This window comes from Andrena cerasifolii, chromosome 5, assembly GCF_050908995.1.
Source record: "Andrena cerasifolii isolate SP2316 chromosome 5, iyAndCera1_principal, whole genome shotgun sequence".
Taxonomy (NCBI): Eukaryota; Metazoa; Arthropoda; class Insecta; order Hymenoptera; family Andrenidae; genus Andrena; species Andrena cerasifolii.
Window position 1 is genome coordinate 1056143 of NC_135122.1, and position 27275 is coordinate 1083417.

Sequence of the window (27275 nt, forward strand, 5' to 3'; positions counted from 1 at the left end):
CAAATCTGTACCGATACCTCGTGACATGTACCAAAGCATTCTAGAATGTTTCTATTTTTGGATCCTTTGCTATGTTTCTTGTACTTTGACTCATTGTGCATCGCGTTATCAGCGTTTGTTCGTACCAAAAGCTGAAGATCCATCGTGATTACAAGTTGAATAAAAAAAAAGTCGCGTAATGGAAAGCGTATTTTTTTTATAACGTACAAGTTTTAAACATTCAAGTCATGTGCCTTAATAATTTATAAATATTTAGATGGTGGCAACGGTGGCTTGGATTTATCTATGGAAGGAACTGGTGAAGTAAAAATGGCATGTAAGGACAATTACGATGGTTCCTGCAATGTTGAATATGTTCCAACTAAGCCAGGCGACTACGAAGTTTCTATAAAATTTGCCAATCAACACATTCCTGGGTCTCCTTTCCAAATTTCTGTCGTGGACGAAAAAGAGGCTAGCAAAGTCTCTGCGTATGGACCTGGATTGGAAGCCGTACGAGTAAATGTTCCAGCAAAATTCATTGTCGACACATCGAAATCTGGTCCAGCACAATTGGATATCACATTAAAAACCGATAAGGGACAAGTTCAGAAACCGGTAATTGAACGGCGTGAAAATGGCTTATATGAAGTTACTTATCAACCACCTCCAGCTGGAAGTAACTTGCAAGTAGGAGTAACTTATGACGGAGAAAATGTACCAGGAAGTCCTTTCAAGCCGAAAGTTTTACCTACCGTAGAGCCAAGTAAAGTTGCTTTGTCAGGACCTGGAGTAGCACCTGTTTGTACCGCTTCTTTTCCAGTTGATTTCATAGTGGACACCTCAAAAGCTGGCTACGGTGCCCTCGAAATTCAAGTTCTGGTAAGTGAATCAATGAAGAAGCGCCTCGTTTCTGAGATACTTATTTCGTTCTTACATATCACAAAATGTACATTCGGAATCGCAATAATAAACATGTAAGGTACTTTGTATGGTCCTAGTATAGTGATGTCTCCATAAGTGATATATTTCATGATACCATGAGTGTTAATCCGCCATCCCCACTACTTCTTTTGGAGTTACCGCAGCGAATGAGAGGGACTCTGAACTAAGGTCGGGGCCAGATATATTGGCCGGCGAGTTCGTTTTCGCGAGCAGCGATCGAGGACAAATCAACCACCACCATCTGACGATCGTCGATTTGTCAGTTGGAGTTGCGTGGCCCCCAAAGGGTATGGTGGGGTAACGTGAACGCTGCTCGGCTCCGCCTGCAACTTAGCTGTGTGGCTGTTGTTTATTCTCAACGTAGTAGTTGTGTGCGTTACGAAGCTATGCGTAGCCCAATACGAGATGAATCTATCGCGAAAGAATAAATGTTCTGACCAATAAAACTCCTGAATTTTTTCGGACCTAACGCAAACATAAAATACATATGTATTTCTACGCTAAGAACTCAGTTTGGCCTACATGTCAGAAGCTTGGCGCTATCTCCACTATTATTGGCTCATTCTTGTTCTGCGAAGGCGAAAGCGAGGTGGAACGGGAGCGAGTCAGAGGGACGGAAAGCAAGCGAGGAGCGGTACGAGACAGATGTCGCGTTGATACATACTTTGTCTCGCTCCGTATTTCGTACACCTGATACTCCGTGCTTTGTGTGCGCGTCGGTCATGAGCGTTTAAAGTGTTTAGACTCGCTTTCATTCCACCTCGCTCTCGCCTTCGGCAAGAAAGAAATGAGAAACGATCGCTCAGAATCGTGTCCCGTCTATGTAATTAAAGTGGTGGGGATGATTTGCTGCATGTGTGCGTATCTCACGGGCACCGAATCTCCACCACGCGACGAGCAGGCGTAGCCCGAGAAAGAGAGTGAGAACGTTGAGAAAAGAAGCACCGAGCAGGCAAACGGTATGGTGGGAGAATACCCCTCACGAAACTCACCGGCTAATATAGCTGGACCCGACCTTAGTGAGAGGGCACCGCAATTTATGGCTTGACGTTGTCGCTTGCCTTCTTGGTCGTTGTCAGTCCCTTTCGCGCGCCGCGGCAAGGAATAAGGACAAACCGAATTGACTACCCGGATAGTTGATATTCGCTGGTCCCGAGTCAGTTTCACTTTAGAAGATAGAACTGTATTCTGTTTAATAAAAAGATCCATTTTAAACATACTGGAGTGCAGAATAGAAACAAATCTGTTCTGTGGTCATAGAATATAAAAAATATGGTAATTATGCAGAATAGGTGTTTCCCTACCGATTTCATTGATTTTTGGATATGTTGTAAAACTCAACTTTCTGAACAATTTTTTCCTATACGTGTTACCCCCACACGATCTTCGTTTTCGAGATATTTGCGAAAAACTTTTGTTGATTTATTCCGACGCAACGCATTCCACTTTCCAACTTGTCCCGGATATTAGTATTGGTTGGGGCTAGATCAGTGCGGGGGGTGCGCGCCCGCTCGCCGGCGCGTAAGGCATGGTGGGGAGCCGATGTGAGTTTAGAGATTTGAACCAGAAACTTGCGGATGCCGACTTAACCCTGACTCTGTCCGACAGAGAATCTAAACCATAATTTTTTTGCAAGGAAGAGGGGCCTTCGAGAGCACCTGTTGGGTGTGTGGGGCCTCCTGTCAACACTCCGACTCACATCGGTCCGGCACCACGCTTTACGCGCCCGCGAGCGGGCGCGCGCCCCCCGCACTAACCTGGCCCCAACCAACACTAATACCCGTAACAAGTTGAAAAGTGGAATGCGTTGCGTCGGAATAAGTCAAAAGAAGTTTTTCGCAAATATATTCGAAACGAAGGTCAGCTCATCATTTGTTTTGTCCCATGCTGGCGCATACTCTGCCACGGACGCGTATTGTAGGTACGTATACGGCAAAATACATTGTAGTAGTAGCAGCAGTTTTTCGCAAATATCTCGGAAACGAAGGTCGAGCGGCGGTAACATGTATAGGAAAAAGTTGTTCAGAATCATGTCCCCGACAACTTATTTCAAGGTCGTCAAAATCGGTGAGGAAACACCTGTTCTGCATAATTACCAAAAATATACATTGTTGTATGAAAAATATTCGAAAAATGAATATGAAAATCGGTCACTACATGTATTGGTAATGTCTTCTTTCTCTTCTTTTAATAGATACGTACTAAATTTGTATAAATTCAAGCTTTTTCTGATCCGTCCTTGTGCTGATTCGAGATGTTTTATTGTTAATATTTATAAATATGAGTAGTTACATTGTACAGTTTTTACATTCTGACCGAGTGTTCGATTACTCAGTTAATAATTGATTGAAGGATTAATATTCGGATGATAAAGTAACAATTATATAAACTTATATTCAGTACTACGTCAATACAAGGTTCAGTATAAGGTTAAATTAACCGATAAAAAAATATTAGCGCTTAAAAGTATTTAACGGCTGTGTTGTTAGGTATATGTCGTTAAATTCGTGTTGATGCCAGCTATAACATCGTATACTGAGAAAATATGTAATCCTATTTGGAAACGCATCGGTGTTTTTCCGATGAATATGACTTTGAAAGGAATGATCTACGACTTATGATATTTACATCTGCAAACTGAATAATTGTATCCTCGAACAAGTTTTTGTCTGATCCAAAGAAACTAAAATTTTCGGCCTAATAATCTTCATTAAATTATTCTATAAATTACTATATGTATACAGTATTCCTTGTTTAAAATTCGCCTTTGTGTACATAGCGGAGGAACATTCCATATTTACAATGAAATTATCTTAAAGGGAAGGGTCGCATGATAGTACTTGCCACTTTTACTGAGCTTTTGCACAGTGATAGAGCTTGAAATGCCGAAGGTAATGATACTCGGTTTTAGAGGCAAACGATTAATATTTTACTTATGATCATTTATTAATATTTTAAAATATCTGGAGTACTTCATCATCAGTAGTATAAGCATGTGGCAAAACTGATAAAGTGTATGATCACCAGTAAGCTGTTACTTTTGCGCCCGGCAGTCCGAATCGTATTTCGCCGTGTTTCCTTATCCATTATACTCGATTATTTTTTAAAATTACGTTTATATTAGCCAACGGTAACGTCGTGTTGACTCTTTCATTTCCTCTCGCTCGCTCTCGGGTTCTCTCGACCGAAGGATTCCAAGAAATGGTGGAAGCGATGCTAGTGCAATGCATATTTGAAATGCGCCCATAGCGAGAATTTACTGTAAACGAGTTTACACATCTTATGATCGCACATATGCTTAGCCGATTATGTTTGTTTGCAGGGTCCTGATCAAGTACCTCGCAAAGTTGAAATTGAGGATTTAGGGGATGGAAAATATAAGGCGACCTATCTGCCCGATGATTGTGGCCGTTATAAGGTCTGCGTGAAATATGGGGGTACAGACGTGCCTACTTGTCCGGTTAATGTTCAAAGCGTCTCCACCGGAAAAGCTGAAAAGTGTAAAATCAAAGAAGGTATTCAGCACACTTTAGCACAAGGTGAAGAGTATTGCATTACTGTGGATACTGAAAATGCAGGCTGCGGTGCAGTGACCTGTCGCATACGTTCTACATCTGGAAGGTAAGCAAACTCGTCATTATGGATGATTTCTAACAAGGGAAGGTTCTGCAGTATAACGCTGATTTTTTAATGAGTATTTGCACAGTAATAGGGCACGAAATGCAGAAATTTGCTAATAATTTGGTATAGTAGTGTATAATTTTAGGCGTAGGTAATTTACGATCACCTTGTGCAATCTCGGGATTTATTTTAATAGTCACTTTGAGTTTAATGCACACATTATAGTGTTGCGAGCTGAAGTTAGAAATCCCCCCCCATAAACATGACTCATGTATGAAAGAAGCTAATTCCCTTTAATTCTCGAAAAAATTAAAAAAGTTCAGATGCAAAGATTGCGAAATCAACATTGTTAATTCTAATTGTATACAAATCAATTCAGTGCTCAGATTTTCAGCTTCGGTTTTAAGGAGGGTAGACACGTCACGTGACCTGGCCGATTTGGCAGGTCGGTATTACAGCAGGTTTTTTCTGTAATGAAATGGCATGTTGCGTTGTACTTATAAAAATTTAAACGGAAAGTCGGCTGGTACTGCAAACGTAGAAAATTCATTGTACATTTTAATTACTTGAAATGTGCTTATGCTACAATATTCTACGTTAGCAGTAAGGAATTATAAGTGAAAAGGAAAAATAGATGAGGGGATGGCCCCAGAAAATGAAGTTTGTTAGATTAAACATTTTTTATTAGCAAAGCACCGAAACAGAACATGAAATACACTTATTCTTTTTCATGTATTTGACGGGCGTAGGGCAGAGGAGTAACATTATAAGATTTCTGGAAAAAGGTTTTCGTTTGTTGATTCTGCTTTCGAAAGACGACATCTACTGGCGTTATGTGGAGAAGTAATGTAGGTAACTTCAGTCACAGACGAGGTATACCTCGTCTGTGCTTCAGTGTTACCGGTGGAGGTAAATGATGTAGAGACGTTACCTTCCACTCTCTCGCGGACCTACTACCGCATACGTGTTCTGGATGGGAAGGATGAACAGAAGACGTACGTTGGTGTAACCAAAGGGGGTTTTATGTTTATCTCGTGCAACCACTAACTATGCACTCGAGATTGCTCGACATCGAGCTAAACAACCACACAGGTGGGAGTCGGATATCGAACACGACAAGCCCAACAGGCCAAAGCCGACAAACTGGCAGTATCGCAGTTATGCGACTAAACGTATCGCTGAACACGTGGTAGCACGTAATGTCGAACGTTCTGGAAAACAGACGTTTTCCAATGCTAGTCAGAACAGACTGGGGCGAGCCTGCGTGGCGACGCACGCACGAACTCGCCACATCCCCACTCTTGCACAGTATGCAAGGAGGGGGCAGCTCATTCCCACAGTAAAACGAGAATGGCGACATCTACTGGCGTCAAGTACTAGCGCTACGTGACGTCTGACTGTCTCATAAAAAAAGTATCATTGTGATAACTATTAATTCAGAATAATGCTTTTATCTTTTAGAAAGACAGCTTGAAACATTAAGCAAAATGACAAATGGGTTCAAGAAAAAATAATTATTCGCTGGATCATGTTAAAACACCGGAACTATGTCTAAGATAAGATAATAAGGCCAAAATAGCTGCGGGGTCGTACCCGTTTCGCTAGCATTCGTGTATTGAGACATAGTCGCTCAGTGTGTGTGCCTATGGGTAGAGGGGGAAGGGGAATTAGTAAAATACGGTTAGAATAGATAGATCGAAGTCATTATTGATTAGCTGTCACTCTTGATCTGATCGTACATGCGGACGAAACTTCCAAGCTACAGGTACTAGAATTCGATGAAATATTAGATTGTGTTACTTGTACTAGTGTAAATAAAGTATAATCCTTAACGAGGAAACTCCGAAATGCAAAATTTCTTCGAGCTCATCAACAGTTTGGCTTGACGCAGACGAGAGAAGACTAGACGTAGGCGCTCGAGCCCTTCTTCGAAATCGGTGTCAGAAATGATTACATTACCAAGGTAAATCAAACAGATTTACATAGTTAATCCTCCAAGCACATTTTCCATCAGACGCCGGAAGTTGCAGGGTGAGGGAGGAGGGGGTGGTTATAAAGTCCAAAGCATGACTTTAAAGTGCCAAAGTCCCATTGCTACAGAAAAAGCGGTTTTCTCCCGATCTCTATCTTCGACCAAAGGCAATCTTTTTACCAAATCAGCAATTTTTCCACTTTTTCTCGTCAATGTGGAGGCAATCGCCGCGGGGCCTGTTTGATAGGGGAAAGAACCCCAGTATTCATTTTGTGCGTGAGCACGTTACACTTTCTGACTTCATTTGAATTTTTAGCATAGACATCCCGAGATTCGTGGAGTAGCTTAACAAAATGCTTTTTTCTGTTTCTCCTGCAAATTCGAACAACAGCGTGCGAATAATTCTTCCAAATGTTGTGGAATGCCACCTTCTTTCTTCTTTTGCTCTTCTTTCTTGGTTTCCTCCGCTTGAATTATCTTTCCTAGGCGTATTTCGTGCAGTCTTGGAAGACATAGCATATTTCGAGAAAAAACGATTTTACAGTGATATCTCTTTAAGAACGCTGCTTCGGGGAAGACTAACGAGCCCCGAGGAGTCTACGTTCTGCACTGTACACAATTTTTCCCTAAGGAAATTAATAGGTGATCCTGCGTCTATGATAATTTTACAACAATTTCCGTCGATTTCTCCATATACGAAAGTTTTTCTAAAGGCTCTTGTTGACATTCTATCGCCTCATGCATCGTCACACTGTGGATAATTGGGGATAGAAGTATAGCGTCTGGCTTTCCTCTGTTATACTGTTATTCTCTTGCTATTTCCCTCGGTGTCCTTTGATGTTCCTATTACTTGGAGGCAGAAGGTCAAAATCCGGCGTTCCCTCATTACGTCCTCTTCTCGTTTCCCGTTGTTTTCTTCTGAATTTTCAATTCGAAGTAATACCTCTGGATATAGAATGTTCTGTCCGTCTTTCTCTTCTTATCCGCGTTGCCCACGAAAGGTCGATAAGATTTAGTTTCCCGTTTTGTTTCCGATTGAGTAGAGTCCATCAGGGAACCACGAGTCAATGTTTTAACCGCTTCCATCTCCAGGGCTCTGGAGACAACCGTCCTCAGAGATGTGAAACTGTCAAAACGCAAGCTCCTCTGCATTTCTCGGCTGGCCTGTGCCGTAACAAATTGAAATGGAAACGGGGTTTTAGGTGTCCGCCTCCGAGTACTTTGATTTTCGCTATTTTTTTGTGGAGTGAAAAATAACAAATACGTGTTGTTTGATTTTGGCCCATTTGCATATTTAGAGAATAAAACCATCTCTCAGAGTTTATACAATTTTCAGGTTCGCGTTTCGCGAGACATTCTAAAAATCCCTTTAGGGGTTACGTCACCCTGAGACGCTCAAAGCAGCACCAAATTTCACGATTTTTTTATGACACTACAAGGTTGAAAATGATTTCTATACTTCTTATGTTTAGGGCATGTATTAATGAATATATTTTATATATATTGTACAGAAATATTACAAAGTGGCCGTGTTATGTGTTGTCTTGCGAAGCTCTTCCGCTGTTACGCACATGAGTAGTGTATGAAATTATGACGCCCACGTTTTGCATGCTCATCGCAGACTGGTTTGGCACACACGTTGCAAGATTTTCTAGTTTTCCTGCGTTTTCTTATCGTTGCTCTATAACATAGATGATATGAGCCTGTTAAAACTTTTCTTCCCGAGTTATCTAAAGGTTGCGAAGTTCCAGGCTGAATGTCCGGAAACTAGTCGGCCGGCCAAGAACGCTTTCGACAGCAAGTTTAGTTGAAATTCCTCATAATTTTGATTGATCCCAAATTTTGCGCGGTATATATAGAACGCAATGAAGCTTTCCACATATCAGTTGTGTGGTCACTGTTTGAATTGTTAGCACCTGCACATATCAGAACTCCGAAGAGTGCATACATTTCGCTAGACGTTGTAACTAGTTAAATCGGTGGGACGCTGATCTTTGTCCCACCACTCGCGCTTGACGCGGCCCGCCGCTACCGAGCGCGGTCGCGAGGTAGCCACGTGCCGCATATAGGCTGGCGCGGCAAGCTGCTTCTTCATGTACTTTTCACTCCTCTTACTTTCACGGCTCCCAGAGGACAGCGAGTTCGCCTACCTCTGGACGCAAGTTGATATCCGCCGTCAATCTTACGGACAGGCTATACCTGCCCCGAAGGACATCCTACAGCCTCCGTCTCTCCCGCGGGTTTTACCCACTGGGCGAACGGACCCCAGGCTTCCCGGTTAGAGCCATTGGTGGGGACTAGAGCCGAGGCACTAGAACGACCACTACCCCCACTCCTCGCATCACCGCCGACACGCAACTGAATCTCGCGCCGCGCCGTCCACGATTTGCCCCCGGCATACCTCTACTCAACCCGTTAGTCTAAGGTTTAGTTTAAGCCGCTATCATGCTGTGTGCCAGCATAGACCTGGCCGGGATACTTTGGTCTTGACTGCCAATAAATCTCAGTACTTCAGCTCACCTCAGCGTACGCTTATTCGACCGGCGGCCCTGGACTACCGTTCTGAGCCGGCGTGCGGTACCTCCCCCGGTAACCCCTCCGGAAAGTGGTTGCAACGTCACGGCTGTCCATGTTAGCGTCTTTCCTGGATTTTGGGCGTTATATTCTTGATATACTGCCGATGCCTTTTTGTTGGTGTGATGAACAAGGATATCAATGGGCGCGGGGCCTACGGGGAGAGGAAGACCGGGTGCGCGCGCACGAGCCGCGGAGTGGGGGAAGCCGTAATCGTGGAGGGGAGACCTGGCCCACCGTCGGAAAATTTTCAGAGGGAGGCATTGACCCCCCGAAAAAATCTCTTTCAGAACTTGACCCACCCGAAAATTTTTTCAATCCTAACCCAGGGTGGGGACTGTCCTAGAAATTTTTTTCCAAACCAATATGCATCAGAAATTATTTTGGACGAGGCCGGGAAAGATCGGCGTTTTTCGACACCGCGTCTTCGAGGGAAAGAGACGGAGCATTACTTTAAAGTTAAAATTCTAGGAGGGAAAGAGACACCACTACATAGGGGATAGAATCGCATGCATTCTAAAGCTAACAGTATTTCAAAGCGTTCCGATTTAACGTCGCTGCGTATCGCGCGATCTCGCGTAATTCGACTCCTCTGGAGCAGCCGTGCAGGGTGATGTCACTTGGCGGCGCGAAGAATGAAATGTAACACAGAAACGCGGAATCTTAAAATTAGATGACGGGGAGAATGATGGATGAATGAAATGGTACAAATCATAAAAGAATATAATTTAACATTTTTTACTACGAGCATCATGCACAATATGATTGATTGCACATGCTAACAATTCACAATCAATCAATGAATGCTGTTCGAAGTGTTCGCTTTCAGAAATTAATTTTACATAATCTGTTGGCGCGGTAGCGCTACGTAGAACGTCTACGAAAGTGGCATATTTACTGCTTACAGAGTACATATTTTCAGTTAGCCACGTATACATATGTTCAATGCAATGATTGTACGCGAATAATTTACACATCGTGGCTTCAGTCATATATATGACAACGCGATTATCGGTGATTTTAATAAGTTGATCATCATGCATACGCGTGAACTCTAGTCGTAAATGATCAATTATAATGTGAGTTTGGGGCGATGTTGCGTTGCTGCGTAATCGTTGGAGTATGTCCACCTCGTTTTGTAGCAGGAGCTTCCACGTAGACATTGAAAAGCTTAACTCGCTGCCTTTATTGTCGGCTATGGCGATCTCAACGTGACACAAATCCATACCAATGCGAATTCCTATAGTTAGACGTTTATAAGCTGTTGCAGTCAGTGGATAATCACGCCCCAGGATCCGTACGATTGATGGTTTCGATGTTTTCATCGTTTTTAGCGATACGGATCCAGAACTGTAAGAAACAAGTACATGAAATTGATACTTCGGTCGTTTTGCGTTTACAGTGAATGGAGTAAATGAAAAGTGTATAGTAACGTGTACATACCTCATATTGGATTGTTGATGATAATGTAGTTGTTGCTGCTGTTGTTCACATTTATTTGGAAACCCACCATCGTTGCCGGCTGTGCAGGATGAATCGTTTAAGCTGTGTTTGTACATTTTGATGTGCACTATATTTTTTACGGAGTACCGTCTGTTCCGTCAAAGTCACTGAGGCTACTGAGCGATTGATGGAATAGCGTCCAAGAGCTCGGCTTAAATAGAGGTGCAATTGCCTCCCCCACCACAGCATTTTATTTTAAAGCTACCAATTTTTCCATAATGTTTTCCAATCTTAACATCGCAGCATATCGCGCGATTGTATGTAATTTGAGCCCCACCTTCAAGGATAAAAGTCTCGACACGTGTTGAATGTAATATAATATCTGTGAAAGCGCCGAATCTTAGAATTATGCGGCGTCAGCAGAAACTGTGTCGGATGATTTTGCGCGCTAATTCGTCATACGCGCGAATCATAGAAAGAATTATGCTGTATCGGTAGAAACTGCACAGAACCATGCTGGGACGGATCGTCGTTTTTGCATGCGGTGCATTCGAGGGAGGGGGTACGCCAAAAGAGTTAGGCAGAGATACCAAACCATGTCATGATATCAGTCTTAAAAAGCGCACTCTAAACTGCACAAAGCCTCAAATCGTTGCAACGTGTTGCGAGGAAAAGACATATTTCATTTACAACCATGGGAGAATTCGCGCAAGTAGAATGCCAATTGTTGGATCAATCTGCGCGATTGATTTCACAGGAAGAATACCTCGCGTGGGAAGAACGGTGCAACGAGTGCATCGAATCGTTGGAAGAACACAGCCGAGTGAAACGCCCGCGATTATCGATCGGTGTTCAGCAATCGCTGGTTGCTCGAATCGCTCATCTCGAAGGACTAAAATATTCGTTGCGCGGACGTTTCGTGCATGAAGGTGCTGGACATTCGAGCACAGGACTTTTGTGGCGCGAAATAGGCACTGCGTTCGATACCCGCGTATTAACTGGTGCAGTGTTAAATTCGAACTATATCGAGCCGCGCAACTTCCTCGAGGATGCGGGGACCATTGTGCTGGAGTATGTACGAGGCGCCTTGAGGAAACATCAGAACCTCAAAGTGAACACTGTGTTCAACGGCGAATTTGTGGCGGGGGACAAACATGCTTGCAAAAGCATCAATACCCGGAACTGCGAACTCTTCGGTACATGTGATCTACAGGAGTGGTACCAACGATGCGTCATCGAACCCACCCTGGCATCGTTGGAAGAGTTTCAGGAACGCGATAGTGGATGGGCATTGATGAGGATTCTCAACCTAACCGTCAACGTTAATAAGTACAATCCGCTGCGCGCAGGGTGCCACTTCAAGTTGCCACGGGAAATATTGATGAAGAAAGCGACAATTAGCGTGCGATCCGAGGATAACGCCTGCTTCGCGCGGGCAGTGGTCGCAGCTCTCCATCCCGCCGAAAGAAACCCTCATCGACCAAGTTCATATCCACATTATACATTGGTGCTAAATCTCCAAGACATTGAGTTTCCAATGTCCCTAGAGCAGCTTGGGAAGTTTGAGCGGCAGTACGGCATCTCCATCAACGTGTACACCTTCGGGATGGAGAAAGGATCGACGGTCTTTCCGCTGCGTCTCACCAGCCAAAAGAGGGATCGACACGTCAATCTGCTCTACACGCCGAATCATGAGCACGGCGATGTAGGGCACTTTGTGCTGATCAAGGACTTATCCCGACTGGTGAGCATGCAGTTGAGCAGGCACAGAGAAAAAAAATTCATCTGCGATCGGTATGTACATAAACTTATGAAACGTTGAAAAAATATCGTTGAAAAAAATTAAATAAAAAAATTTTTGATTTTTTGCAGATGCATGCACTACTTTGGATCTGCCGAGAAGTTGGAGGCCCATTCGCTGGACTGCGGGCAAATGAATGATTGCGCCATCCTGTTGCCCAGCGTAGGAAACAATCTGCTCAAATTCAGCAACCCCTGTATGAAGGAGCGGCTCCCCTTCGTGGTGTACGCCGATCTTGAGTGCATCATTGAAAAAACAGAGGACAATCACCGAATGGGTGAAATGGATAGTAAATTGCGCGCGTATCAACACCATAAAGTGCACAGCATTGCATATTATATGCATTGCTCGTACGATACATCACTGTCGACGTATCGATGTCGCCGCGACGCGGATTGTGTTTCATGGTTCGTCAACGAACTGGAAAATTTTGCAAACTTCGCCAAACCCATTCTGACCAACAATGTTCCCATACTTGATTTAACTCCCGAACAATGGGCGACATTTCGCGATGCAACACACTGTCATATTTGCGAAGAACCATTCAAGGATGAAGATGTACGAGTTCGCGATCATTGCCATCTATCCGGACGCTTTAGAGGCCCAGCACATTCGGAGTGCAATTTAAATTATAAAAATGCGTTTTACATCCCCATAGTTTTCCATAATTTATCCGGCTACGATTCGCATTTCATTATCGAGGAAATAGCTACCGCTTTCGAAGGCAGCGTTGACGTATTGCCCATAACGAAAGAAAAGTACATTTCATTCACAAAAAATGTTGAAGATACGGCTGACTCAGACTCGCGAAAATGTATTAAATTGCGATTCATCGATTCGTACAAATTTCTCAATACCAGTCTCGACAAATTAGCATCTTTTCTTAGCGCGGATAAATTAAAAATTTTACGATCCGAATTTGAAACATTATCCATCGAAGATTTCAATTTATTGACGCGAAAGGGTGTATTTCCATACGAATACCTTGATTGCGCGAACAAGCTGCAGGATCCATGCTTACCACCGCGCGAGTCATTCTACAGTTCGTTAACGGGTGAGACTGTATCCAAGAGCGATTACGCGCACGCCGAGATTGTCTGGCAGCGTTTCAGGATTAGAACTTTGGGCGAATACAGCGACTTGTATTTGAAAACAGATGTCTTGTTATTGGCAGATATTTTTGAAAATTTTCGCGATAGTTGTATCAAGAGTTACGGATTAGATTCAGCGCATTATTATACTTTACCTGGCTTTACGTGGGATGCCATGCTAAAACATACCAAAATTACATTCGAATTGCTCACAGACATTGATATGGTCATGTTTATCGAACGCGGTATACGTGGCGGTTTAAGCCAATGTTCCGGAAGATACGCACACGCCAATAACAAGTACATGTCATCTTACAACCCATCGGAACAGTCATCGTACTTGATGTACTTTGACGTGAACAACTTGTACGGATGGGCAATGTGCCAGCCCCTACCATACGCCAAATTTCAATGGGTCGAAGATGTCGCAAATTTTGACGTGTCTTCGATCGCTGTCGATTCGCCCACGGGATACATTCTCGAGGTAGATCTGGAATATCCGCAACGTCTGCACGACGCTCACGCCGATCTACCGTTCTGCCCGACGCGTGCCAAACCACCTGGCAGCAGATAGGACAAGTTACTCGCGACGGTATACGATAAGCAGCGTTACGTTATCCATTATCGCAACCTGCAGCAGTGCACGAGTCACGGTCTTCGTATTACAAAGATACACCGCGCGCTTCAATTCGCTCAATCTCCCTGGCTCCGCGATTACATCGAACTCAATACACGGTTTAGAACATGCGCGACAAACGACTTTGAAAAAAATTTGTACAAATTGATGAACAACGCAGTATTCGGTAAAACTATGGAAAATGTGCGAAATCAGGTGGACGTAAAACTTTTAACACATTGGGAAGGGCGATATGGTGCGGAGGCAATGATCGCGAAACCGAATTTCCACAGCAGAAGTGTTTTTTCGGAAAATTTAATAGCTGTTGAATTGCGAAAACTCGAGGTGAAATTCAACAAACCGATATATGTGGGTATGTGCATTCTAGACATATCAAAAATTTGTTTGTACGAATTTCATCACGAGTACATGTCTCCACTATATGGTCAAAAATGTAAAATTCTATACACAGACACTGATAGCTTCATCTATCACATTCGATGCGATGATATCTACGAGTCCGTGAAACGCAATATCGATAGATTCGACACAAGCGATTATCCTACTGATAATACATATAATATGCCGCGCTTAAATAAGAAGGTTCCGGGGCTGATGAAGGACGAAAATAATGGGATGATAATGACCGAATTCGTAGGTCTTAGAGCGAAAATGTATGCACTTCGCGTAGACGGTAAAAAAGATACGAAAAAAGCGAAAGGCGTCAAGACCAACGTCATAGCCAGAACGATAACTTTCGACGACTACGCGCAGTGTTTGCAAAAGGAGATCGAAATGGTTCGCAGGCAATCATGCATACGGTCTAAATTGCATAAAGTGTACACCATTTCAGAATCTAAAATCGCTCTAAGTCCATACGACGACAAGCGGTATATCGTACCCGATTCTACCGACACTCTGCCCTGGGGACATTATAAAATTCCGTTGTAAAATTCCATTATAAAAATATTATAAAAAAAGAAATTTGAACTTGTATGTATAACATTGTATTTATTGAACCATGTATTATTATTATTATTTTACAATACATTATTTTTATTTATCCAAGAATTGTGTGATTTATCAAACCCCAACCACTTGACGTATACCTTATCCCCCTTTCTACGCAGCACTTTTTCCACTAGATACACATCAGGATCGGCGACGCGTTGCAGCTCGTGTTCATAGAATCCTCCGGCAACGGGTTTTCCACAGGAATCGACGAGCAGATACGTCGCGGGATTAGTTGTCTGTACTTTGGCTATCTCGAACACCTCCGTTGTCCAATTCGGCGTATAGCCTTTATCGAAGATGGTTTTAAATTTGCTCACGCGCACAAACTCGCCCAACTCGAATCTCGCTGGAGCAGCGATCTTTAGGTTGCTGTATACTGTGGCTAGCAGCTTGTCGGCGATCGCAGGGGTAACATCGCAAGGACGCATTCCGATGGTTCTATGTTTTCCCGCATTATACTCTGCAAGTAGACGCGGTAGCGAATCGGTCCATCTATAGGTTCCATTCAGCGTAAACAGTTTCCACATATTGTTCTTCAAAGTTCGATTGAAACGTTCTACGACGGAGGCCTTCATCACCGAATACGTTGAATAATGATTAATGTCATGCTTCTTCAAGAGTTTCTGCACATCGGTGTTGTAAAATTCTTTTCCTTGATCGGTTTGCAAATTTTTCGGATATCGATCTCTAAATATCTTTGCAAACGCTTTAGTCACCTCAGCGCCACTTTTAGTCTTGAGCGGCAACGCCCATGCATACTTGCTCAACACATCGATGACGGTGAGTATGTAGTGGTGACCCTGGTTGAATCGCGAGTATGGACGGATTTCTACAATGTCAGCTTGCCACAGATCGTCGTATCCACGCACTATGACGCGCCTCCGAGGAAAATGTCTTCGAGCTGGAGCGTGCAATTTCTCCACAAGTTGTAGCTTCTTGTGGCCATAGTTTTCTTCACTCATGGATTTCTTAAATGGCTGCATGTTTGATCGCAGATGTATCTTTGCCACGAATGATGCGATAATTATCGTGTACGTGCATTATGTGCTCTCCACCGCCCCAAGGAAATTCTGGACAAGTTCAACCGTCTCACATGATTCTCCTTCGCATTGTTGCTGCGGGATAGGATTCAATGCTTGCGATATCTTTTGAACGCTGTTTTGCAACGTCAGCATATCTCTCTGAAACGCGACCAGCTTCATCTCTAATTCTTCCTGCTGCTCTCTCAAAAGTTTAATGCTCTTTTTCACATATAGTTTATTAACGGCATATGTGTCGGCCACCGGCTGAGCTACGCGTCGTATCTTGCGCGATTTTGCATCAAAGTCGGCACCGGTCACGCAAAGAGCGTTATCACGCATATAATTTCGAAGCATGCCGCTCCATTTGTAATAGTCCATTGTAGCTGCTCCACTCTTCTCGAGCGATACCCCAAAATTGTTGATCGGCATCTCGACGCATACAGTGCACATCATCGGCGTGCGGTTTAATTTATAATGAGGCCTGCCTCGCGGAGTTCCTCGATAATCGATAGAATTTCGTTGTCGTGCGAGTTGTTACCCGCCTGACGCGACGCTTCCAGCAAACGCAATCGATCCACCAGCTCGTTGGGATCATCCCAGTGCACATAATCGATCTTGTTATCGTTTACCACCATGACTCGCGATGTCCTTAGACCTTTCCCCGCTTTACTGGTCAATACACGGGGTAGTAGTGGCGCAATTACATGTTTGTACTTGTATCCCTTGTTACCCAATATGGGGTTTTGTGCGTTATGACCACGTCTGTGAGCATTCGTCATCAGCAGTATACTTTTGTATTTTTGTTTATCAGCATCTGTGTATATAGCATCATCGGGAATTCTCTTGAAAATCAGTTCGTACAGACCAGGCGTTCCTCCATATCTTACACCGTCTATGATTATATTATCATCCTTGTCCATATCGAAAACCTTATCCCCCAGCATCATTCCACTACCACCAAAGTATACACCGTACACATAATCTATGGTCGTATCCCTATCTCCACTTAGGATTGCGCTCATGTATTTTTGTCCCAGCGGACCGAAATGGTTGCGAAACGTTTCTTGCCCCTCGGATGTTTGGAGTTGCTCTCTAATAGATGCTGCAAGCGACTCATCGGCAGAAGTTTCATACACGTCTTCGTCATCATTGGTTGTGAGCGACTGTACATCGGGAAATGTATTTATTGACGCAGGAGGAACCGTGGAATCGTTTGATGCGACATTCAACCGTTTCCGCTTCGATTGAACTGGTGTGGAGGTTACGAGCGAATTTTCCAATGACATGTATGACTGTTTACTATTTCTTTTACGCGATGCGTTCCATTTCGGCCGGATTTTTGTTTTAGGCGTTAATGTTTCAATGCTCATACTCGTCGCAGGTGATATGTCAGCTTCTGTCTCAGCAGTATTTTCCACAATATGTTTTAAGGGCTCGGTAATAGGTTTAAAGTATTTTTCCAGCGCGATATCTTCATCCATCTTGTCAGTCTTCAAAGACTGATGTTTCCTGCGAATGGATTCGCTGGTTTTTGCAATTTCCATCGCTATTCTCTCGCGATCCTTAATCTCCTGACTACTAATCATCATTGTATCGCAGACGTTGCTTTCCCACCGATGTGTTGACGACGATTGAGCATCTCACGGTAGCGCAAACTCGTTAAATCCCTTTCTATAACGCCCATTGGACATCGCGCTATCTTTATCTATCACCATGAAACCATACTCCCGCTGCCAACAATTACGACACAAAGCGCAGAAATCCTCGTAAGACATATCAGTGTTTACATGATCGTTGTACACATGTTTCAAGTTGGTACCATCCTGCTTAAACAGTATCAACAGATTCGCATTGTCGCGTATAAGATGTTTGGGAATCTTTGCATACGTCTGACAGAGATAGAAGCAGTCGACGTTCGAGTGGCGTCCCATTGCAAAGTATTCCCTTATCGTATCTTGCTTGTCGCATGCCACGTCATCAAAGATAAAAATGGAATTCGGAAGCGATTCGCTCGGTGGGATGACGTCACTATTATTTGAAAATGTAAAGTAGCCAATTTCATCTATCGCAGTCAATAAATTCTCCAAATACTTATATTTTGGCTGTTGCAACGACTTGGAATACACGTACAGGTTCTCGAAGCACACGCCGTGAGGACTTTCCAACAAGCTGACCAGCACGTTGGTCTTTCCACAATTTGATGGGCCACAAATGAGGCAGCGTATAGTGTTTGGTAGCATGCTACCGTGTCTGCGTCTCGTTTTCGGAGACATCATTTGCGATTTATCATCAAAATTAGTCACGCGTATCGCCACAGGTTGTCGCACGAATCGCATCCTCTCCGTGAACTGCGAAAAATGATTTTGATACGTCGAAGCTGCGGTGCGCTCTATTTATAGGCTCGCGCCGAAGCAAAACAGCTCATTATTCAAAATGCTTCTGATCCTGTCGGATAATTGTGATATTCGAGACCAAACCGCTGAGCAGTTGAAATATATATCAAAAATTATTCTACTGCGAGAGTTTGGCAGACACATCGATCAGTTGTGGGACAGACTCCGCGAGCATATAAAAGTCGATTCTGAGGTTCAGCAGTATCGTCGGTGCTTGGAACATTATAATCGCCCTTGGCAGCGAACGCATATCGACGGTCCAGCACCATTGATTAAAAACTGCAGCGAATGTCGTCGAAGAGAGTAAAGAAAGGTTGTGGTCTGTTAAATCGGGCGATAAACGCGTTACCTATCGAATTACATATTCCGGGATATCAGTTTTGTGGTCCAGGAACTCATCTGGCAAAACGATTGGCTAGAGGCGATCGAGGCATCAATCCGTTGGACGCAGCGTGTCGCGAACACGATATTGCATATTCGCGTAGCAACGACCTCGGTGAAAGGCACACGGCAGATAAGGTTCTCGCTGACAAAGCGCGAAAACGCATCGTTGCGCGAGACTCGACTCTGGGTGAAAGAGGTGCTGCTACAGCTGTTTGGGCAGCTATGAAAGCTAAGACGAAAATCGGAATGGGGATGAAAACAAAACCCCGCAAAAGGACTGTAAGGAGAGCATCGCAAAAGCGGATACTTCCGGTGGCAAAACGAGGTGGCATATTACCACTTCTCCCGCTGCTAGGTGTTCTCGGATCATTAGCCGGTGGAGCAGCGGGGATCGCCAAGGCGGTAAACGATAATAAGGCGGCGCAACATCAGCTGCAGGAAATGCAGCGTCATAATCGCACCATGGAAGGTCGCGGACTTTATCTCGCACCATACAAGCGCGGACAGGGAATATCGAAACAAAAAAAAAAAAAAAACGCCGAAAAGACAATAAAAATGCCCGAAGGCGTAACTACAGATGCGCAATTGGGGGAGTTGGCAAAACGTATGCGTATTCCATTTTTTAGAGGTGTTTTTATGCGCAATGCACTACCTGTTGGAGGAGTACGCCGAAACGAGAACGGTATCGTGAATTTGGATAATGTCGAGGGACCGGGGACTCATTGGGTGGCGTATGCGAAGAGGGGGCGTCGAGCTGTATACTTCGACAGCTTTGGCAATCTTCGGCCGCCTAAGGAATTGGTACAATATCTGGATAAAGATGTCGTGAAAATCGAATACAATCACGCGCCTTATCAGGAGTACAATCAGAGCAATTGTGGTCAACTATGTCTACGCTTTCTACAAACGATTGGTTGCAAATTTAAGGATTGACTTCTCACCACTTTGATTCAGTACGAGTTCAGTCGTACAGCTTGGAATATGTCGTTAACATTCACTCTAACCGGCAAGAGTAGCACCCTCGCGGTGAGCTACTTTCCACCCATAGATTTGAGCGACGATGATTACGAGCTTGGTCTAACAACCCTTGAAACTTACCATACAATACCCAACATCGACTCCAGCAACGATAAATTCTACTTCACCACAAACTATGAGACCAACAGCAGCGTCGACACCAGCCATGAATACATTACGATTCCCCACGGTTCATACGAATTAGACGCCATTGCCAAGTATTTGAAACAGCGATTACTCGAGCGATATCCTCAAAAACTCGATGGCACCAATGCCAACGATGGTAGCGACAGCGATGAGTATCCTATAGTGTTGCGTCCCAACAACAACACCATGAAAAGTGAGCTGTACTGCTCGTTCATTGTAGACTTTACAAAGCCCAATAACATTGGATCGTTACTGGGATTCTCGACGAATCGCGTATTAGAACCGGAACAGTGACACGAATCGGACGATCCGATTAATATCATGAATGTGAACATTATTCGCGTAGAATGTAGCGTGACCGCTGGCGCGTACAGCAATGGAAAGCGCGTACATACCATACATGAATTTTCTCCCAGAGTACCGCCGGGATATAAGATATCGGAAACGCCCGCGCAGATCATTTACCTTCCAATCACCGCACAGGTCATTTCGGATCTAACGATACGTGTTGTGGATCAAGACGGGCGGTTGCTTGATTTTCGAGGTGAAGAGATTACCATCAGACTGCACGTACGACGACGTCGATGATAATACATGTGGTGCAGTCGTATGAGATGCTTGTGTTGAACGACTCCAGAAACACGTTTCTTCCAAACGAAATTGTTTGCAGCAACAACAACAACAACAACAACAACAACAACAACAACAACCACAACAACAACAACTGCAACTGCAACAGCTCTGATTACGCTAAAAAGAAGAGGTTCAGTGCTGCGAACATTGCATTTTTGAAATCGCTGGGATTCATTGTACGCAATTAAGTTGAAAAATGACTGACATTCTAAGCATTGGCGCGAAGCCGACGTTTGATGATCGCATCGTCAAGCTTGAGACTCACACATACAACCCTTACGTCAACACGACGTTTGGATACAGCGATGAGATAAGAATACCTATACAGCAACAGGATTTATACACATTACCGTGTGAAAGTTTCCTCTACCTGGAGGGGAAATTGACGATAAATAAGCCGAATGATGTATCACCGGTGATGTTGGGAAATAATTGCATGGCATTCATATTTGATGAGATTCGATATGAACTGAATGGTGTGGAGATTGATCGCAACAGAAACGTTGGAATAACTAGCACGCTTAAAAACTATGTATCGATGACATCTGATGAAGACAAAAATATGGAGAATGCGGGATGGGGCTGGAAACGGCACGATGAGCTAATAGTGAAAAATCATTTCAATTTTTGCATCCCGCTCAAATATTTGTTGGGATTTTGCGAGGACTACAAACGCATGGTTATTAATGCGCGTCACGAATTGATTTTAATACGATCGCGCAACGATAACAATTCTCTAATAGGATCGCCGACGTTGGAACCAGAAATTGAATTACTTAAAGTGCAATGGCGGATGCCTCACGTGACGCTGAACGACGTTAATAAGCTGTCGTTGCTACATGCTTTGGAAAGTGGACAAAACCTGAGCATTAGTTTTCGCTCGTGGGATCTGTACGAGTATCCTCTCTTACAGAGCACGACCAAGCATTCGTGGGCCGTGAAGGCAGCTGCACAGTTGGAGAAGCCGCGATACATTATCTTTGCTCTACAGACTGCTCGAAAGAATGTGATGACTGAAGATGTTACTCGATTTGACCACTGCAAATTGACCAATGTAAAACTTTTTCTCAACTCGGAATTTTACCCGTACGATGACATGAACTTGGACTTTGACAAGAATAGGCACGCCATCTTATTTAACATGTATACGCATTTTCGTAAATCGTATTACGGACATAGTTGCAACGAGGCATTATTCACCGTATCCCAATTTTTGCAATTTGGCCCCCTCGTGGTGATTGATTGCTCGCGACAAAATGAGTCGATCAAGAATAGCACCGTGGACGTGCGCATAGAATTTGATTGTAAAGAAAACGTACCTGCAAATACTACGGCCTACTGTTTGATTCTGCACGATCGGGTGGTTGAACACAATCCGCTGACAAATGTGGTGCGCAAAATCAATTAAATTACTGCATTACTTGTCCGCCCTCTCCTGTACCAAATTCGTACAAAATTGCAGCGTGAAAATCGAGATGCTTTACGAGAAAGACTGCATTCTCCAGTCTGTCTTGGAAGCGAACGGACCTCTAAATTGTATCGATAATGGTCGTACCAACATTCGTTGACCTGCAAGGGTTCATCGTCGATGGAAGATTTGTCGCGAAGGAAGTGGCTATCCTACGAAAGGGAACAATTCTCTCACACTATATTTTTGGGAGTTCGATGCCACAATATCTTCTTACAAATTCCGACAAATCGAGCATCCGGTTGTTGGTGGCAAAACATCATGGGCTACGTTGGGAAGATGGAGACGTTCCGTACAGTACGGCTAAACAGCTAATTATGAAAGCTGTAGCCGATGCGATCGACGAGGAAGATGACACACCCCATGTCGTATACGATAAAGGGCTGCAGAAACGCGATTGGCTCGTGGATTTCCTCGATGAAAATACGAGAGCGGACGTGATCATCGAGACGCTAGACATTGACTACGAGGATATCAAATCCCTAAATAAGCTAAACGTAGTTAATACTCTGCGATGTGGCAGACACGCAAAGCACTGTGCCATGCAAAATGTATTTAAAATATTCAACTGGTGGTCTAAACGCCAGAGGGAAATACACAAATAAAATATAATCAATTTTTAATGCATAACTGTTTTTTTCTTCACCCTCCTCAACCTCCAACCTTCTGCATGTACGCTAGATTAAGACGATAGTTGTAATTATGTACAAGTAGTAGTACGATTCATGATCAACGCGGTATGATAGACGTTCGATAGATGTTCAAGTGGCCTGATAGACGTTCGATAGATGTTCAAGTGGTCTGATAGACGTTCGATAGATGTTCAAGTGGTCTGATAGACGTTCGATAGATGTTCGGAGTGGTACGATAGATGTTCAAAGTGGTATGATAGACGTTCGATACCCGTTCGATAGATGTTCAAAGTGGTACGATAGACGTTCAATACACGTTCAAAGCGGTTCGATACATGTTCGATACCCGTTCGATAGATGTTCAAAGTGGTACGTTATGTGTTCAAAGTGATTCGATACACGGTTGATATCGATCAAAGTGATGCGATTCACGTTTGATACATGTTCAATACATGTTCAATACATGTTCGATAGATTTCAGAGTGGTATGATAGGTGTTCAAAGTGGTTCGATACATGTTCAATACGTGATCAGAGTGGTATGGTCTAGTCGAATGATGTGTCCAAAGAAGAAGGGAAAGAAGATGCGTGTGAATAAGGAGAGGACGGTCAGTGAAGAAGAAGATAAGTACATGGAGGAGGATGGTCAGCGAAAATGCAGGTGGCCTGTGATGAAGATGGCGAAGAACAAAGGCATCCTACTTTGCAAAGCTATGCATTTCTCGATTTCATCATAGGAGGGGATTTTGACTTGCGAGAGCCAGGAGATGTATCGAGACCAGTTGCATTCAAATCGTGGCTGTGACAGTCTAATTTTTGTGTGCATCATTTTTATAAACAAAAAAAAATGGGAATAACGCGGATTGCTCCGGAGTGTGACCCTGAGGTATGTACTTAACAATTTTTTGTCATTTATCGCGTTTAACCATTGATACCGAGTGAGATTAAAATCAGACGGTTGTGCCAATATTATATATCGTGGGTTTCTATGTTCCAGAACTCGCCACCACCGTCACCCCCGAGGGTACAAGCTGGGCCATCGCCGCCGCCATCACCCCCGTCGCCGGGGGTGTGGTCACCGGATTGGGGCTCGCCGCAGCCATCGCCGTCGCCGCCACCTTCACCCCCGCTGCAAGTATGTAATACTTTGCATTTTTTTTGCGTTTGATATTTAATATGTTTTGTATAAATATAATATCAATTTTTTGTGTGTTCTAGAATTTATATTACATGATGAATGCGCGGGTGGTGGGGGAGGCACCGGCGCTGGCTGAGGAGAATGCGGCGGGCCCCACGAGGGTGGTTAGGCTGCGGCAGCCCTGGCTGCCGTATCGGCGGGTGGGGCCGCCGATACGGCAGCGGCGATCACCATCCCCATCACCATCACCATCACCATCGCCATCGCCATCACCACCGCGGTCGCCGCACTAGTTTTATTCTATATTTTTATATATTTTTTTTTTATTTTTTTTTATTTATATTTATTATTATTTAATTGTATTTTATATTCTTCTTTTTTTCTTTTTTTATATATTCTTTTTTATATTATATTCTTTTTTATATTTATATATTCTTTTTTTTATATTATATATTCTTTTTTTTATATTATATTCTTTTTCATATTTATATTTATATTCTATTATTTATTATTATTATTATATTCTATTATTTATTATTATTATTATTATTATATTCTATATTCTATATTATTATTATTTGTAACAATATATATATATTTCTTAAACGTATATTATTTCTCAATTTTATTTACCCGTGTTCCTCCTCCCACGGCCTATTTTTTAAGATTTGTTGACGCTGCATAATTCTTATATGTGTGAGCAATTTTATTTTACATAATTCCACTATTTTATTAGATCGAGTTAATAAATATAATAATTTCTATACATATGCAAAGAATTTTATTTTATTTTTATGCAATAATTCCGCTATTTATAAGAACGAGTTAATAAATACAATAATTTTTTATTTTACAATGGTATTCTAAAGACGCGGTGTCGAGAAACGCCGATCTTTCCCGACATCGTTCGAAACAATTTCTGATAAAATTTCTCATAAAAATATTATACGTCGACGTTGGGTGTGTGTGTGTGTGCGTGCGTGCGTGCGTGCGTGCGTGCGTGCGTGCGTGCGTGCGTGCGCGTGCGCGTGTGCGTGTGCGTGTGTGTGTGTGTGTGTGTCACATATGTGACGCTCCGTTGGTTTCGGTATATGTACCATTCGGAAAAGACTAATGTCAGAGACGGCGTTTGGGGGAGTTGGTTAGGCGGCTGACTCGTACCGCGGAGGTCTTGGGTTCGAGCCCCGTCGCCCCGAGAAGTTTTTTCATTTATATTAATATCATAAAATTAATATTTCCTTCCTTACCGACAGTCTGTTGTACCACGCTCCAGAGTAGCACCTTCCTTACCGACAGTCTGTACCACGCTCCAGAGTAGCGCACCGTCACCCCGCGGTTCCTCCTCCTCCTCCTCCTCGATGATACCCCCGCACCGTCACCCCGCGGTTCCTCCTCCTCCTCCTCGATGATACCCCCCACCACTCCGCCATCTCTATGACGTCATTCGCCGCCAGCCCGCCGACAAAAAAACAAATTTTCAAATTTGAGTTTCAAGGTCATGATCATGACCTTGAAACTCAAATTTGAATTAGAATCCCCCTTGTCATACTACTTTGGTGACACCCTTCCATTACTCTTAGCGTGCCTTGCTGGGGTGGGATGCGTGGGCGTGGGCCTCCCCTGGTTGCTGACGTCGACTCGGCACTGCCTGGGAAAAACCCTCGGTCCCTGACGTCACCGGCGGCCCACTAGCTCGTGAGAACCGTTGAACGGTCGAAACCATGGTTTCCTTCAAGGGCCCAATCTTCACGGTCTAGGATGTGTCAGACTCGGCGCTCCGAGGACGAGAGCGCGAGTCAAGGCCTTCTCATTGTCTATTACAATTTATGGTTCCGCACCCCTCTTGGAGATGCGGATGGGAACGAACATTGTCTAAATAAATGTCCCGACCTGAGATCTGGTTAATGTACGACTTAACGGAATGTATACATTCACTAAGGTCGTGTTCAGATATATTGGCCGGTGAGTTTCGTGAGGGATATTCTCCCACGACTCCCGCGGCGCTCCTTTTCTCAACGTTCTCACTCTTTCTCGGGCTAGGCCTGCACCTCGCGCTGTGGGGATTCGGTGCCCGTGAGGTACGTATACACGCAGCGAAGCATCCTCACCACTTTCTCGTTTCTTTCTTGCTCTCGTTCCATCTCGCTCTCGCCTTCGCAGAACAAGAGCGAGTCAGAAGTGGTGCGGGACAGCGCCGAACTCCTGACGTGTAGACGAAACCGAGCTCTGAACGTAGAAATACATACATCAGAATAGGTGTGCGTTAGGTCCGAAAAAAAAATCAGTTTTATTGGTCAGAACATTGATTCTTTCTCGGTAGCTTCATCTCGTATTGGTTTACGCATAGCTTCGTAACGCACACAACTACTGCGCTAAAAATAAACACAGCCACACGCCTTCGTTGAGGCGAAGCCGAGCAACGGGGTGCCCAGCAACTTCAACTGCCAATCCACGATCGTCCGGTGGTGGTGGCTGATTTCTCCTCGCACGCTGCTCGCGAAAACGAACTCACCGGTCAATATATCTGAACAAGACCTTAGTCAGTGTATGGACACACTGATTTGCTTAGGTAATGTAGGGCTGTGAATGGGGGGGGGGGGGTGTCGTGCAGTCGCGTTGGTGACTATAACCACATCCGCGTGTGGTAAAAACGCACCATCTTCCTACTTTTACTGACCTACTGAAATCAGTGTGTGCATACATTGACTAGTGAATGTTTACATTCGCTGAATTTAACACTTTGACTGTACCAATCTGGTCCGCCGTAAGCGTGGCAACATGATTCGGTGTAGCTTCCACCCTATCATGTGGGTTGAATTATCGTCCTTCCTTATTTCGACTGGCTTATCCCAGTTCCTCGCCTTTTGACGTGACAACGTCTTATAACTCAGCCGCTCGTGTTCGAAAAGTGAGCGAAAAATGGTCCCCCTCAATTACTCTTCAACCATAAGCAGTGCGTTAAATATAAATATACGATTGCGTAGGTAGGTCCTTAGGCTTCATGCCTCACACAAAATTTTATCGAAATGAGGTCATCAGGCTGGGGGTGGGGGCACACCCCAAAACTCTGATGACCTACAAGGTTCAGATTCAGTAATGTAGTAGCCTCTACCGCATTGCACATGTCGGCCCGCACTCTCGACTGAAGGATTCCAAGAAGTGGTGACGACACCACAGTAAAAAGGTATATTAAAACACGCAGTAGCGAGCGTAAGGCTCATCGGATCTAAGCAATTCAGGTATCAATTTTCGCGTAAACAAGCAGACTAAGTAATACAATAACCAAAAATCATAAATAATATACATGGTGATGTTATAATTATTAGACTCAGATTCTTTGGATATAATCTTTATTGAACTCTTATGTCGACTCTCAAATGAGTGGA

At 43.8% G+C, this 27275-nt stretch overlaps 2 protein-coding genes and 1 long non-coding RNA gene across 6 annotated transcripts in view; 2 read left to right on the forward strand and 1 right to left on the reverse strand.

The window, feature by feature from the left end:
• The window catches only part of LOC143369378 (filamin-A-like), a 446998-nt gene that overhangs the window by 267569 nt on the left and 152154 nt on the right, over positions 1-27275 (forward strand). For all 4 annotated transcript variants that reach the window (XM_076813239.1, XM_076813240.1, XM_076813241.1 and 1 more), the window contains 2 exons: positions 257-861; positions 4247-4545. In XM_076813239.1, the coding sequence (XP_076669354.1) occupies positions 257-861; positions 4247-4545 (904 nt within the window). The remainder of the gene's footprint in view (positions 1-256; positions 862-4246; positions 4546-27275) is intronic.
• Positions 1-27275, reverse strand: part of LOC143369405 (uncharacterized) — a 263714-nt gene that overhangs the window by 129177 nt on the left and 107262 nt on the right. The gene's annotated exons all lie outside the window — the stretch shown is intronic.
• Positions 12141-26885, forward strand: LOC143368758 (uncharacterized). The gene is made up of 4 exons (XM_076811816.1): positions 12141-12328; positions 12407-13505; positions 23749-23886; positions 26874-26885. The coding sequence occupies exons 1-4, from the start codon at positions 12141-12143 to the stop codon at positions 26883-26885; spliced, it is 1437 nt and encodes a 478-aa protein (XP_076667931.1).